Here is a 14,001-nt window from a genome sequence, read left to right on the forward strand (position 1 = left end):
ATCCATGAACTTCTCAATATGGTCCCATCTTAATACACCGGGAGTACAGTGGGAGGGCTGCACATTACCTGGTGTGTGGATATAATGGTTTCCAGCCACCCCCAGCATAGCCAGTGGTATGGAAAAGAATGCATGCGGATACTCACACTGGGGAATCCTGCATCCCTGGACTGTTATTTGCAGAGTTCTGAATTGGTAGTCAGTATTTAACTGAGACTGCGGATCAATATTTTCAATGTGGAACATGGATTCCCCATTATCCCCTTGCCTCCTTCTAGCAGACAGGCTTCTGAGATGTGTTACTAGTGACATGGTCCTCCGCCAGTCCTTTTAAATGAAGGGACCTTCCACTGACCTCATTAACTTTGGCAGGTTAGTATTGGAAGTTCTGGGCGGGTGTCAATTACACCAGTATGTCCGACCCTCAGAATTTTAACCCTAATAATTTTAGAGCTAATATACGGAAATTAGATCTCATCAGCTTACTTTGCTTGGCTTCAGAGTCATTTTGAGGAAAATGCATTTAAGTTAAGGCGGACAGAAATGCTATTTTTAGTTTTATTACTACAAATGCATCCAGCCCTAACTACATCCTGTTGTAGTCATCAAAGGTCAGCAAATATCTTTCGATTTAGCTGAGTCATCTGCATCACTTTAACTGGTAACAAGGTCCTGTTTTACTCACAATTTTTGGAACATCGTGCAGCCACTGAAGTTATTTTGAATTGTTCTGCATGTAAGTCCTGTCACGTGCCGAACTCTATTCATGAGATAATGACCAACAAGAAAACTTAAAAATACCTGCACAATTCAATTCAAATAAAAATAAGATTGACTCTTGTTGCTCAATTTACAAATTAGCATTGCCTATTCAAGTTAATTTGTTAATCCTGAGTGGCCAGTTGTGATCTGCTGCAGTCTTTTTGATTGACTGTCACTAACAGTGAAAAATCTGAGGCGGATACGGAGTAGGGGGGCTGGGGGGCAGTAGTTTTACGGCCCCCCCTTCCGCTCCCCACCCCCCACAGCTCATGTGGGTTGTGGGGGTGGGGGGACACGTAAAGGATGTAAAACAGGGTAGCCACCACCTGGTCCCCATAAAACAGCAGGAAGGTAAGGCCACCCGCCCCTAAGCCTATTGAGGAACTTAACTGCCCTATTAAGTAGCAATTAAGGCTCAATCTGCCTCCACTGCCATAATACACTGGGCAGTAAAAGGTGGGCAAGAGTAAGAAGGCTGTTTTTCACCAAGTTTGGTGAAAAGGCAGGAAGAAGGGGGGGAGATACCTCCTTTAGGGGTAATTCTCTGTATGCATCGGGGGCATTTTGCTCCAAGATCATATTTCACCCCCCCCCCCACCCCCCCCACATTTTTGTCTCCCTGCCTGACTTCCAAACGTCACCCCCTCCCCCTCAGTCCCCTGGGTACCTGATCCCTCCTGCCCAAGAAATCCTAAACCATGGGGGTCAAAATCCTGAAACTCCATTCATAACAGCACTGCAGATATACCTACACCGCATGGACTGCAGTGGTTCAAGAAGGCAGCTCACCATCACCTTCTCAAGGGCAACTAGGGATAGGCAATAAATGCTGGCCTAGCCAGCGAAGCCCGTATCCCATGAATGAATTTTTAAAAACCTTGTCCGTTGTCCATGGCACTTCTTCGTGGGCCTCCTTGCACTCTCAGCAGCATCCTCTACCCTCTTCTGGTGCTGTTGCGACTGCAAGAGCTGTCAACCAATCAGGTTGGCCAGCAGCTCTCAAGGGTGGGTCTTCCTTCCATTTAAGGGTGGAGGTCCGACCCTCAGTTTGTTGAGGTCACCTACAACATATTATTTCTGCGACGCAAACTTTTTAAAAGTCAGTTGGTTTGCAGTTACTGATTTTCCTTCTGGGAAAATATATTGCAGCAAACGTAATGATGTTGTGCGCTCAGCAATTAAATCACCGCTGTTTATTAACATGACTCTTAAATTTACTTGCAAGAAAGAAAGTAGGGAACAGTTGTGCCTTTTTTGTGTTGCAAGTTCCAGCAACAGCTCATTATGCTCAAATGCTAAACAATTTATGATGATGATCAAGCTGCATGCTCGTACCAAAATTATATAATGACAGTTTAATACTGCTTTGGTAGCCAAGCCTTTACAGCTACACTTAGGAAAGACAAGACTACATGGAGCAGTTAAATAAAAACTTCGCCACCTCTCCTGAAACATTCTGATTTCTTTTTAGAACAAAATGTTTTAAATTTATTATCTATTTGATGGCAATTGGCATTCAACTTCTGTAGCGTTTAGCTTTGAAAATGCCCTTCTTGGGAGGGAAAATATCCTCAGGAAAAAGTTATGTGATATCTTTTTAGAAATACAACGCAAAAATGTGTCTTTCTCTTCCCCCAATTCCATTTAGCCATGTCCAACAGGATCTCGTGACTTCCGTGAAAAGCAGTGTTCAGACTTTGATAATTTACCTTTTCGTGGAAAGTATTACAACTGGAAGCCATACACTGGAGGTTAGTGTGATTCTGTGTCATTTCAGTATTTTTCTTTGTCATTTATTTCACTACTTCCCCTTTTTCTCCTCCAGCAATCTCCTTGAACATATAACTGTCAGGCCATTTGAGATGGGTATAGGCAGCTCTCTGCCAATACTCCTCTGTAACTGCCCCCAGGACATGTGTAGAAGCAATTATAAGTGACCCTTTCTCTGACACTTCCCTCCCTTTTTACAGGGAACAGTCTAGTGTCTACTTCTTGTGGCAGCAAAGTTGAGAATTGTAGACCGTAACTCATATCCTACGACTCCACTGGGGTGGTATTTCAGAGTTCTGTGCCTTCCCACTTTCTATATACATGTAGAAATTCTGATGAAACCAAATTATTTTTATTTAAATTCTTCATTCCCTTTAATATTTATAGTGCTAATATAAAATTGAAAACATTGGTCAGAGGATCAGCCCATGGTCACCACCCATTGACACCTAATGAGAACTTCGTGTTTGTGAATGACAGGTGAAGTGGGATTTTAATGTGGTCACAGGTGGGAATCAGACAGTAGACGATAAGCTATATGGACTCTGCTTTGCCTTCCTCTTTGTTGACCTCAACCATTTGTTTTCCTCCCCCAACTGAAAGTTAAAATCTATTGTTGGTTGTCAGTGCTTCCATATGAAGAATAGTAATTTGGATGTGGTATTAGGAAGCTTCCACTAGCAGTGGAGCTGTACCCTAGTGCCAGTCATGGACTTCAGGAGAGGTGGGAGAAAATTGAGGACAGAATACGGATTAATAACTATGTTTATTTTTCTGATTATATGGCATGCATGAATTCTCAGATGATCAAAGCTGAGTAAGCTTGTATGAAATGGCGCCTTTTGAGTTTTTACATTTAGAGAACATTAGTACATTCGAAAACATTTACATTTAAATACTTCTGCTCTCATTCAACAGGTGGTGTTAAGCCATGCGCTTTAAACTGCTTGGCTGAAGGATATAATTTTTACACCGAACGTTCTCCTGCAGTTATTGATGGAACTCGTTGCCATGCAGACTCATTGGATATCTGTATCAATGGAGAGTGCAAGGTTGCATATACTTTATTGTTAATTTTATCACATTTCCTTTACACCTTTAAGGGCATTTTATGGAAGGCTCTGGGGAATGATTGAGCTCAGCAATGTGCAAACTTGTAAATTTCTTCTTCATTGTTGCAAATGGCTTCTTAAGTGAGTCAAGAGCAAAAATCCCAACAGTGCACATGAAAGTGTGCTTTACATAGCAAATCTAGAGGTGTAATGAAACACAATAACCAACCCATTTTCTATCATCATGGAGAGATCCTTCTCTTCCGTGGTTTTAAACCTTTTTACCCAAGATTTCCTTTTCTTCTCTTGGTCAAATAAAGTATTTTAAAATGGGCAATTCTTGTATAGAGGAAAGTCTATATTTGCAACAACGTATCCATGTGAAGTTTGAATATATACACTTATTATTTGTTTGCATTATACATAGGCCAGTCTGGTATCTGGCATATGATCCTGGCTATTTGTACTTCTATTTAATTTTGTTTCTCTTCGGAGAGCAGGCAGGACAAAAGGGTTGCAGGATAACATTTAGGTCATTTACCATTACGATCTCTGTAGAGATTGATAACTTTTAAAGGGGAAATTCAAACTTCCGTTTGTTAGCTGAACAAAGGACATGTTACAATTTATATACACATTTTATAACTTTTACTGTGAAAAAGGCAAAAAGAACACTATTAACTAAATACTCTAAATACTTGATTTTTGTAGGCAACTTACACTTTAAACTACCAAACAGAATTTGTCCCTTTCGACTTTTAATGACAACTGAAAACTCCAATTTTGTTACATGGTCTCCTAAGTCTCCCAATTCTCTCGGAACCAATCCAAAATGATTCGCAGCTTCCAAGGGTTTACATCTGTTCTTTTCCGTTCCTGATGCTATATTCTACAGTAAAAGTTTTCATGAGGATTCTCCCTCTAGCTCCAGCTAGGTAAACTTTTCAGCCTTGCTTTAACTCATGAACTCAATCTTCAAACTGAGTATGAGTTCCAGCCCGCATTCCACATGGTGAACAATAGGTCAGCATTTTCTCTGCTTAAGGCACAGGCCTGGCTGACTCCATTTCTTTTGCTTTCCTCTTTTCAGTTGGCTGCAGACCCCACAAGACCAACTGCAACTTCCCTCTCTTGGTGATGTTTCTGGCTTTATAGGAAGCCTGTAATCTGATCTGAAAATGGTTTCCTCACCCTCTTCCCCATGGCAGTGGGAAACACATTAGCTTTGTATCTAAGGAGGGGGGGGTGGGGAATGGTGGTGTAGTGACAATGTCACTGAACCAGTAATCCAGAGGTCCAGGCTAATCCTCTGGGGCCAAGGGTTCAAATTTCACTATGACATATATTAATAAAATCTGGACTTGAAAGCTAGCCTCAGTAATGGTGACTGTAAAACTATCAATGATTGTCATAAAAATCTGTCTGGTTTACAGATGTCCTTTAGGCAAGGAAATCTGCAATCCTTACCTGGTCTGGCCTACATGTGACTCCAGACCCACAGCAAAGTAGCTGACTCTTAACTGCCCTCTGGTTTGCAAGTGTTCCAACTGGCCAAACTGTGATATCACGCAGCTATTCCAGCTGATTTGATATAAGTATTCTATAATTGGACCGTGCATCTCACTGAACATGTTTGCCTGTCACTCAAAAATGAACGTGTTCAGTTGCAAGAGGGCCACACCCCGTCAGCATGGTGGTGCTATAGGGCCAGCCTTCCAACTTCCAGTAACTTTTGCCATTGGGAAGTTTATGGAAGGGCTGTAGAGTGTTTTTGGAGGTGTTGTGGTGAGTTTCCGGATTTGGCAATGAGTGTTGCTGCATCCTCACAGGGAGACCAGGGGATTTGGTGACCTGTCCACAGAAAGGCTGCAAAGATATGGAATCTGTAGCTGAGCCTCTGAATCGGCAGCATGTCAAGGAGATGGGGAGGGGAGCCCTTTGCAGAGGGAAAAGAAGGAGGGCAAGGAGGAGGCAAGAAGGGGGCATCCAGGATGCCTTCACTCTGGATGAACTGGCCACGAGCGCTTACTCAGACTCTGGCTCCCCTAGGACAGCATCTCTTCATCACCATTGCTCTAGTATAGCCCAGTTTCCTATTCACTTGCAATGTCCTGTTACAGCATCCTCTTGGCCATAATCCTGCAATAAAAGCCACCAACAGAGCCCTTGGCATTGCATCTTTATCAAACAACACATTCAATTATACAAGCAAAAATGGACTATTCACCCTTGTGCATTCCCTCAGTGCCTATCTTGTGGCTATTCTTGCATGTCCTTTAGTGCTCCTATGCAGGCTACCCCAGCATCTGCAGCATGGCTGGTGGAAGGCGGCTAAGTTTCAGTTATGAGACTGCAGATGGCCTCTCAAGATGACCTCGAACACCTCTGTGTCTTGAGGGCCCAGCTTCGGACTGCACCGCCTTGGTGTGTGTCACAATGGTCTGGACAGGCTGCCAGTGAGGCAGCTGCATGAGCAGCAGTGGAGTGGCTGTGGTGGGAGCATGAATATTGTCATCCTAGTTCCTGCTCCACATTGTCACTGCCATTCTTACAGAGCAGCACCTCAACAATCCTAGTAATCTGTTGGTTGTTGGACTTCTGTGAAAGTCTGCTTTCCCCTTTGAGCACTGAGATCCACAGCCATGATGACAGCAATCTGAACCTGAATGGAAGCAAGCATGGATCCCATGAGCTCTGTCTGATCTTCCGCTGCAGCACTGAGATATTGGGTAGTTGCCACCAGTGCTTCAGTGGAAGCTAAGCCAGCTGCATCACAGGTGGGTCTTCAAGCACTATCGAGGAGTTGGCCACCACTTGCAGGCTGGAATAGATGGGCTGCAAGCTCCATACAATGCCCTTTCCCAAATTAGAACCAGACTCCTTCATGCTGCTTTTTCCAGTGACTGGAGGCTGTCTCACAGGCCTGCCTGTCCCAGGCATCTCGGTGCCCAGAAGGAAAAAACAGTTCAGACCAGTATTCTAAATTCCCAGATTTTACTGGTTTTTCCTTCTGGGTGTGCATGCCATCAGCGTTCTCTTGTATACCACAAAGGCTCCATCTGAAACCCCTGAAGCAGAACTCGTGTGCATCGTGCCCGGTAAGCTGGCACATGTGCTATCCTTTAACCCTGCTGTAGCCCTTTCATGGCCTGTGAATTGCCAAGTGTAGATCCTGATGCTATACTGCTCTCTAAAGAACACACAGTGCCAGTATCTCAGCTGGTGGCCTTGACTGACCGATCAAGAGACAAGGCTTCTTTGACATTGCCATAGTATTGCTCTCTCTCTTCCCCCTGAGGCTGTTGTAACTGGCCAGGCGCAGTTCTTGAGTATCTGAAGGTAAAAGATCAGAAGGGGAAGATTGGTGTGAGCACTACGGGTGGTTAGAAATTAAGAGGTTCATGTTCACACCATCAGCAGCTTGCACATCTTGCCAGATAGCAGGATGAGGATGGGGGTGCAAGGAAGTTGAGAAGGTGTATAAGGCAGGAACATAGCTCACCCTCAATGTTCTCCATGATGCCATATGCCACAGGCTCTGTTGCAGCTGGACCCATGATGCAGAGAACCATCTCCTCTATCAGCTTCAGGAAATGAAGGCATTCTCGTCCCCCACTGCTTCTGCCGTGCTCCCTTCTATTCTCAGCCTCTAACCTGCTCTTGTAGCCTCAGTATTTATATGGCTGGTCCAGTTCAGTTTTTGGTTAATGGTAACCAAAAATGTTGATCATGGAGGATTCAGCGATGGTAAAGCCATTGAATGTCAAGGGGAGATGGTTAGATTCTATCCGGTTGGAGATGGTCATTGCCCGATACATATGTGACATGGATATTACACTGGCCACTGCTTCTATTCCATTTAGAGGAGGCTTCTTGAGGGCTTCCTAGCTGCCTGCGGAAACATGACCTCTCTTCCCTTGCCAACCTCACCACTAAGGTCTCCAACTCCGCATCAGTCAAACTGGAAGCGTCCTCCCTTCCTTGGTACTTTATTTGAGCAGTTCCTACTTGCAATACAGGCAGTTAGTAGCCTCTCCCTTCCTGTGCGTGCAGCTCCCCTTTTAGAGGGGCAGATTGCCTTAAAGAGTAACTTAGTGGCTGGATCATATCATACTAGTGCACAATGCTGGGTTTCCTGCTGACACATAGGCAACCAGCAGCTTGGAACCCATTTGGGCCAAAATTATAATCAGTTACACAAGAGGGCAGCACCAAGTTTGCATGCTACCTCTCTCAATAGGAATGAACATGGGCAGATTATGAATCACCACCCACCTTCCTAGAAAACAGGCCTTAATGAAATTTCAGCCCTATTAACTTCTCCACGACTTTCTGCAAATCTTTCCTATCTTACAGAAGAGTCGTGGAATTCACCAACACTGCAACCCTTCATGTCTATCACTAGTTTTGTAGCATCTATAGCTCTGGGGATGAATCAATGTAAATGACTTGCAGTAGTGCAGTGGAGGTTCATAACAGTTTTATTTCCAGCAATAAGCAGAAATTCATTATCAGGTTTTAGAAGGCTCAACTTGCTGACTTGCATATTTTAAAGTATTTAAACTAAGTGTTTGTACTAACCCATGGAAGCACTGTGGATTTTGATGAAAAAAAGCAACAAAAAAAGACCAAATGATACTTGCTACAATTGCAAACACCACAAAGCATATACTGGGCAGGAGCAACAGGACCTTACCACCACCGAATAGAAATCGCTAAGTCCTTGTGTATCTACAAGTGACACTTTGAAAGACAAACTGCATCTGCATGGACACCGCAGGGCTCACACAGAGAACAAATAAATACTGCAGCCGCACGGAACCACAAATGTTCCAAAAATCAGCTCTCTGCTCTGTTAGAATGTTAGAACTTGACAAATATTCCTGGATGTTTCACTAGGGATTAGGTTAGTTCTACAGGAAAGTTCTTGTAAACGTTTATTTTGGTGAAAGAAATGTTGCAGCAGTTAATGCTCAGGATGTTTGCCACAAATGGAGAAAGGTCACCTTTTAATTGCTGGTTTTTAGAACGATCCCGTGCTTTTTGTTCCCTATCAAACAAGTATGCATGAAGAGTAACGGGCAAAGGTTAGCTCTTTAGTCTGAAATTATCAATATATTTACATAATGATTAGGCTTAACTGCTGAATGACATACTTCAGCTGATGATAAATGAAACCTAATTCTGAAGGTATTCTAATGTTATATTCTTTCTGAGAGTGAAGAAAGTTTAAGCGAACAGTATTTTTATATTTATATAAAATGTTTATATTTATACAAAATAAAATTTCGTTCCTATCATTATTTTTAGTTTCCTCCTCCTTTAGGTTTCACTATATCAAAAGGGTCTTGAAAATTAATTTTGCAAATATCAAATCAACAAAACAACTCAATCAATATGAAATCAAAAAAGATTGAAAAACAATTAAATATTTTAGATAATCAATGGTTATGAAATTCCAGGCCCAGGAATTCAGATGGTAGCTGTCTGTTTAAATTGTGCACACAGAACATTTCAATTGTGCATTTTAAAAATGCTGCCCAATAGTTAGATTTCTTGTTTTGAAGCTCAAGTGGCAATATCCCATGAAGGTCAATCTTCATTTATTGTTGTTTCAAGAATCAAAACTGGTTGCACCAATGGACTTCAAATCTGCCACAAAGTAAGAGCTTTTTTTCTCTTTCTCTTCTGAAAGTTCAGGGCATGTATCTGAATTTAATAAAATGAGATAGCTGGTACCTGCACAGATTTCCCCTCGATGTCATGACAGGCTAAATAGGGTCACCGACTGACTTTACATCAAATGCCCAGATGACTTAAAAAGTATATGATTCTTGGAAGAACTAAATTTGCACATGCCTGAGGTCATTGTTTTGACAAGGGCCTGATCATACTAGACCTTGCAAATCACTCTCACAATGTGTACATTGCAGAATTCAATTTTAGGAAGGAGATGAGACAATGTGTGAGACCATTAGGTTTGGATTGTACCATGTATGATATGTGTAAAGGTAATGCCTGCATTAATCACCAGCCTGAACTCAGTAACATACATGTAATCAACAGAATGAACTTTCCCAGTGCATACATACATTTAGTATTGTCTGTTAATCTCTTGTTATGCACTCGTGGCTTATTTATAAGTCTTTCATTCCCACAGATTTCTTTTGGCTTTATGGCCAGTTGTGTTGGGCCTGCTATGTGTGACCATCTCTGGTAGCTCAGCAAGTTTACCCAGTGAATAGCTAATCCAACTCACCAGGAAGGACCCAGGTTTGAATTGTGTTGCGTTAGCTGAACTCAGTGGGATAGCATTAGGAGTATGACAAGAATCTTCAGTGCCTTAGACTCAGGGAGAGGGTGAAACACCAGAAGCTTCTGCTCCTGATTAGCACTCATGTTGGAAGTGAACATGCATTGACATCAGGTGAGGAAAGAATCAGCCTCAGTGCTAAACCTCTTACTCACCGAGACCTATCTTAAAACTCGAACATGGATAATGGACATTGGACCCAGGTACCAGGGAATGGGCTGTGTCCATGGTACCACTTCCAACAAAGGAATCAATGCGTTCAAAAGGGAAGGAAATAGGGAGGAAAAAATTATGCTTATGTTTGTGTAACATTTTCTTTTGGCAACCATATATAAAGTCTGTTTTACAGTTATGTTTTATATGGTTTTGTCTGCATGAATTAGCAATAAATAATTTATATTATTTCAATCAGTGTTACAATGACAACTCAACTGTTTTGATTTATCTATTTCTTTGTGTCGAAAGCATGTAGGGTGTGATCATATTTTGGGGTCTGATGCAAAAGAAGACAGATGTCGTATTTGTGGGGGTGATGGAAGCACATGTGAAGCAACAGAGGGTCTATTCAATGATTCCTTGCCTCGAGGAGGTAGGTGGACTTAATCACCACTCGTCAATCAAAATGACCTGTCGAGTACCAGAGAGATAACTTTTGTTCTTGGATAACGGCGTTAAGGTCTGGATTTTCATCCTTGAGGCGGATAGGGGGAGTTGGGAAAATTCCTGTCTCGGCCCGCCTGCCTCAGCAGAAAGTGTCCACAAAGGTGGAATCTTCATTGCTGGGAGCTGGGTGTGGGCTGGAGTCGGGCCAGCCAACTCAGGAAGAATTGCGGAGGCAGCCCACGGAGGCTGCTGAGTGCTGAGGAAGGCTCGGTCTGGTGCCATGGTATTTTGTCTCAGCGAGAAAAAACACAATGGCTTTCCTGCCCTCACCCCTCACACCTCTTCACCTTTCAAACACTCCCCATGCCACCTCATGCCATCAATAACCCCCTTTGTTCCTTCATACCCCTTATGCCAAGCTCTGCCCTTCCACCCACCCCCATGACCCTCATGCCCCCTATGTCAAGCTCCAGCACTTCGATGCTCATTGAACCACTGTACACTTTCTAGAACACCATAGTTTTTTTTTTATTATTCATTTACGGGATGTTGGCATCACTAACTAGACCAGCATTTATTGCTCATCCCTAATTGCCCTTGAGGAGGCGGTGGTGAGCTGCCTTCTTGAACCACTGCAGTCCATGTGGTGTAGGTACATCCGCAGTGCTGTTAGGGAGGTAGTTCCAGGATTTTGACCCAGCAACAGTGAAGGAACAGTGATATATTTCCAACTCAGGATGGTGAGTGGCTTGGAGGGGAACTTCCAGGCGGTGATGATCCCATGTATCTGCTGCTCTTGTCCTTCTAGATGGCAGCGGTTGTGCTTTTGGAAGGTGCTGCCTAAGGAGCCCTGGTGAATTTCTGCAGTGCATCTTGCTGATTGTACACACTGCTGCCACTATGCGTCAGTAGTGGAGGGAGTGAATGTTTGTGGAAGGGGTGCCAATCAAGCGGGCTGCTTTGTCGTAGATGGTATGAAACTTCTTGAGTATCATTGGAGCTTCACTCATCCAAGCAAGTGGGGAGTATTCCATCACACTCCTGACTTGTGCCTTGTAGATGGTGGACAGGCTTTGAGGAACCAGGAGGTGAGTTACTCACTGCAGGATTCCTAGACTCTGACCTTCTCTTGTAACCGCAATATTTATGCAGCTAGTCCAGTTCAGTTTCTGGTCAATGGTAACCCCCAGGATGTTGATAGTATGTATAGTGTCATATGTTAAAAAAAAAGCTTTGAAAAAATGCAATCCATTGATGACTTCCTCCAATGCTTGAGAAAGGAGGTTCCCCTCCAAGTCACTCACCATCCTGACTTGGAAATATATCGCTGTTCCATCACTGTTGCTGGGTCAAAATCCTGGAACTCCCTCCCTAACAGCACTGCGGGTGTACCTACACCACATGGACTGCAGCGGTTCAAGAAGGCAGCTCACCACCACCTCCTTTTTCATAGGGCCAAGCTAATAAAAGTATCAATAGTCCAGGCCCTTTGAAGTTTCAAAACTGCAAACCCTTGAAATCATTTAACTTGTGTTAACAAAGATTGTGAAATTAACCACAGAGATCAGAGAGCCTGACCTGCCAATCAGCAATGTTTCCTCTAGGGCGCAGCTGTTCTAGTATTCTAATAGCTGCCTAGGTTCCCAGTGGTTAAGCGGTTTCAAGGGTTTATGGCTTTTGAAACTTCAAAGGACCTGGATAATTGACACTTTTATTTGCTAGTTCCAGACTTTCTTTTCAAGCATAGGAGAAAGTTACCAATGAATTACATTTTTCAAACCTTTTTTTTACACATGCCACTATACACTATGGTGTTCATTGGTTCATGAAAGTGTACAGTGGGCATAGAAGTGCTAGAGCTTGGCATAGGGGACATGAGGGGACAAAGGAGTGGATGGAAGGGCAGAGCTTGGCAAGGGAGCATGAGAGGCCTGAGGAGGTGGGTGGAAGGGCAAAGTTCAGCATTGGGGGCACAAGGGGATATAGAGAGCAGGTGGGATGGCAGAGCCTGGCATGGGAGCATGAGAGAACATATGGGGTGGGTGACAGGGCACAGCTTTGCATAAGGGGCTTGAGAGGACATAAGTGGTACATGGAAGGGCATAACTTGGCATAGGGGGCATGAAGGGACCTTTTGACCTTACCTTTTAAAAGGTCCCCTCATGCAGATTATGGTTCATGACTCCTCTAAGCTGCTGTGAACCATCACTCTTTAAAAACCTGGCCTGATTCCATGAAAATTGCGGAGGGGTAGGAGATGCCTATCTCTGCCATGGAGTCAGCCAGGTCACGAATGTCAGATGCGGGCTTCTGACAGGAAGCAGTCTGCACCCTTTAAAAGCACTCCCAAAAATTAGACAGAACAGGAATTGGGTTAGGAATTTCCGGAATCGGCACCCATCGGCCATTTTTAGAGGGCTCCTGAGTTATGCCTAAGTGTTTCTTTCCCTTGGAGTTAAATGATTCATGACAATCAAATGACTTTTTGATTAAATTAAAGTGTTTATAATGTGCCAATATCAGAACTCCAGGGTATTACTGTTTAGCTGTGAAAAGTGGACTGGTTTGATATTTAATCAAAACATTATTCCTACCTGGGGCCTGTTTCCTTAGAATATCATATGATATTCAGTCAAGCATGATGAATAACTTGTCTTACTTCCAGCAGAAGATATTGGACATAGAAGCAGGTAATATTTTTCCCAATTGCTTAGCTATGTTTGTATTACATTCTCGTGAATTTTAGTTGGACATTTTGAATGCCCGCTGTACATAGGTACCAACAGCACAAGTGAGCACAGGTAACTTTCAATGGGGATTCAGGCTTGGAAGCTAAGATCTGACTATCTGTTTATAATTTATGATCTGAACCCTCCCAAAGATTTCATAGCCTTATAAGAATAGAGAAAGCCTTCCAGAACATCCATTCAGATACCCTGTTATGACACCCAGCTGTTTCCTTATAGATTCTGGCTGAAAGTTTTGCTCATGTAGTGTCCTTTCAAGTGGTGCTAGGCAGACTTGTATTGATTCTCAGGGGGTAAACAGTGTCGCAGGCAATGTTCCTTGGCTGTGCAACAACTCACAAGTTCCCATAGGCTGATCACATGTCAGCCCCATTAAGTTACAGTGCATGCACAGCCGCAGAAAAAATTAAAGGGTTCACACACTTCATAGGCTGCACATAGGAAGACAAGATTAGAGAGAATGTTGGGTGGGGGCAGTGACCAGTGCAGTCCATTTGGGTTCCTCATTGATATAATTAAGGAATGCCGTTCAGGTTGTACAGGCAGTGGCTTGTAGCACGATCTGCCTCGATGAGGAATTGACATAGTCTGCAAGCAGTGCTACGTGAACATATTTTTAACCCCATGTATATGTTGATCACTGTTTGTGACAAACTGTCTGATATCAGTCCTGAATTTAGCTGCAGCTGTGGTGAAAATACCTGATTTTTAAAATTCTATCTGAGAGGAAGTGGGAGGGCCATACTCACCCAAC

General features: G+C 43.3%; 1 protein-coding gene across 1 annotated transcript in view; it reads left to right on the top strand.

The window, feature by feature from the left end:
- Positions 1 to 14,001, top strand: part of adamts6 (ADAM metallopeptidase with thrombospondin type 1 motif, 6) — a 347,102-nt gene that overhangs the window by 275,977 nt on the left and 57,124 nt on the right. The window contains exons 15-17 of the mRNA XM_041191657.1: positions 2,411 to 2,513; positions 3,451 to 3,584; positions 10,363 to 10,486. Coding sequence (XP_041047591.1) covers positions 2,411 to 2,513; positions 3,451 to 3,584; positions 10,363 to 10,486 — 361 coding nt within the window. The remainder of the gene's footprint in view (positions 1 to 2,410; positions 2,514 to 3,450; positions 3,585 to 10,362; positions 10,487 to 14,001) is intronic.

This window comes from Carcharodon carcharias, chromosome 1 (assembly GCF_017639515.1).
Source record: "Carcharodon carcharias isolate sCarCar2 chromosome 1, sCarCar2.pri, whole genome shotgun sequence".
NCBI lineage: Eukaryota > Metazoa > Chordata > Chondrichthyes > Lamniformes > Lamnidae > Carcharodon > Carcharodon carcharias.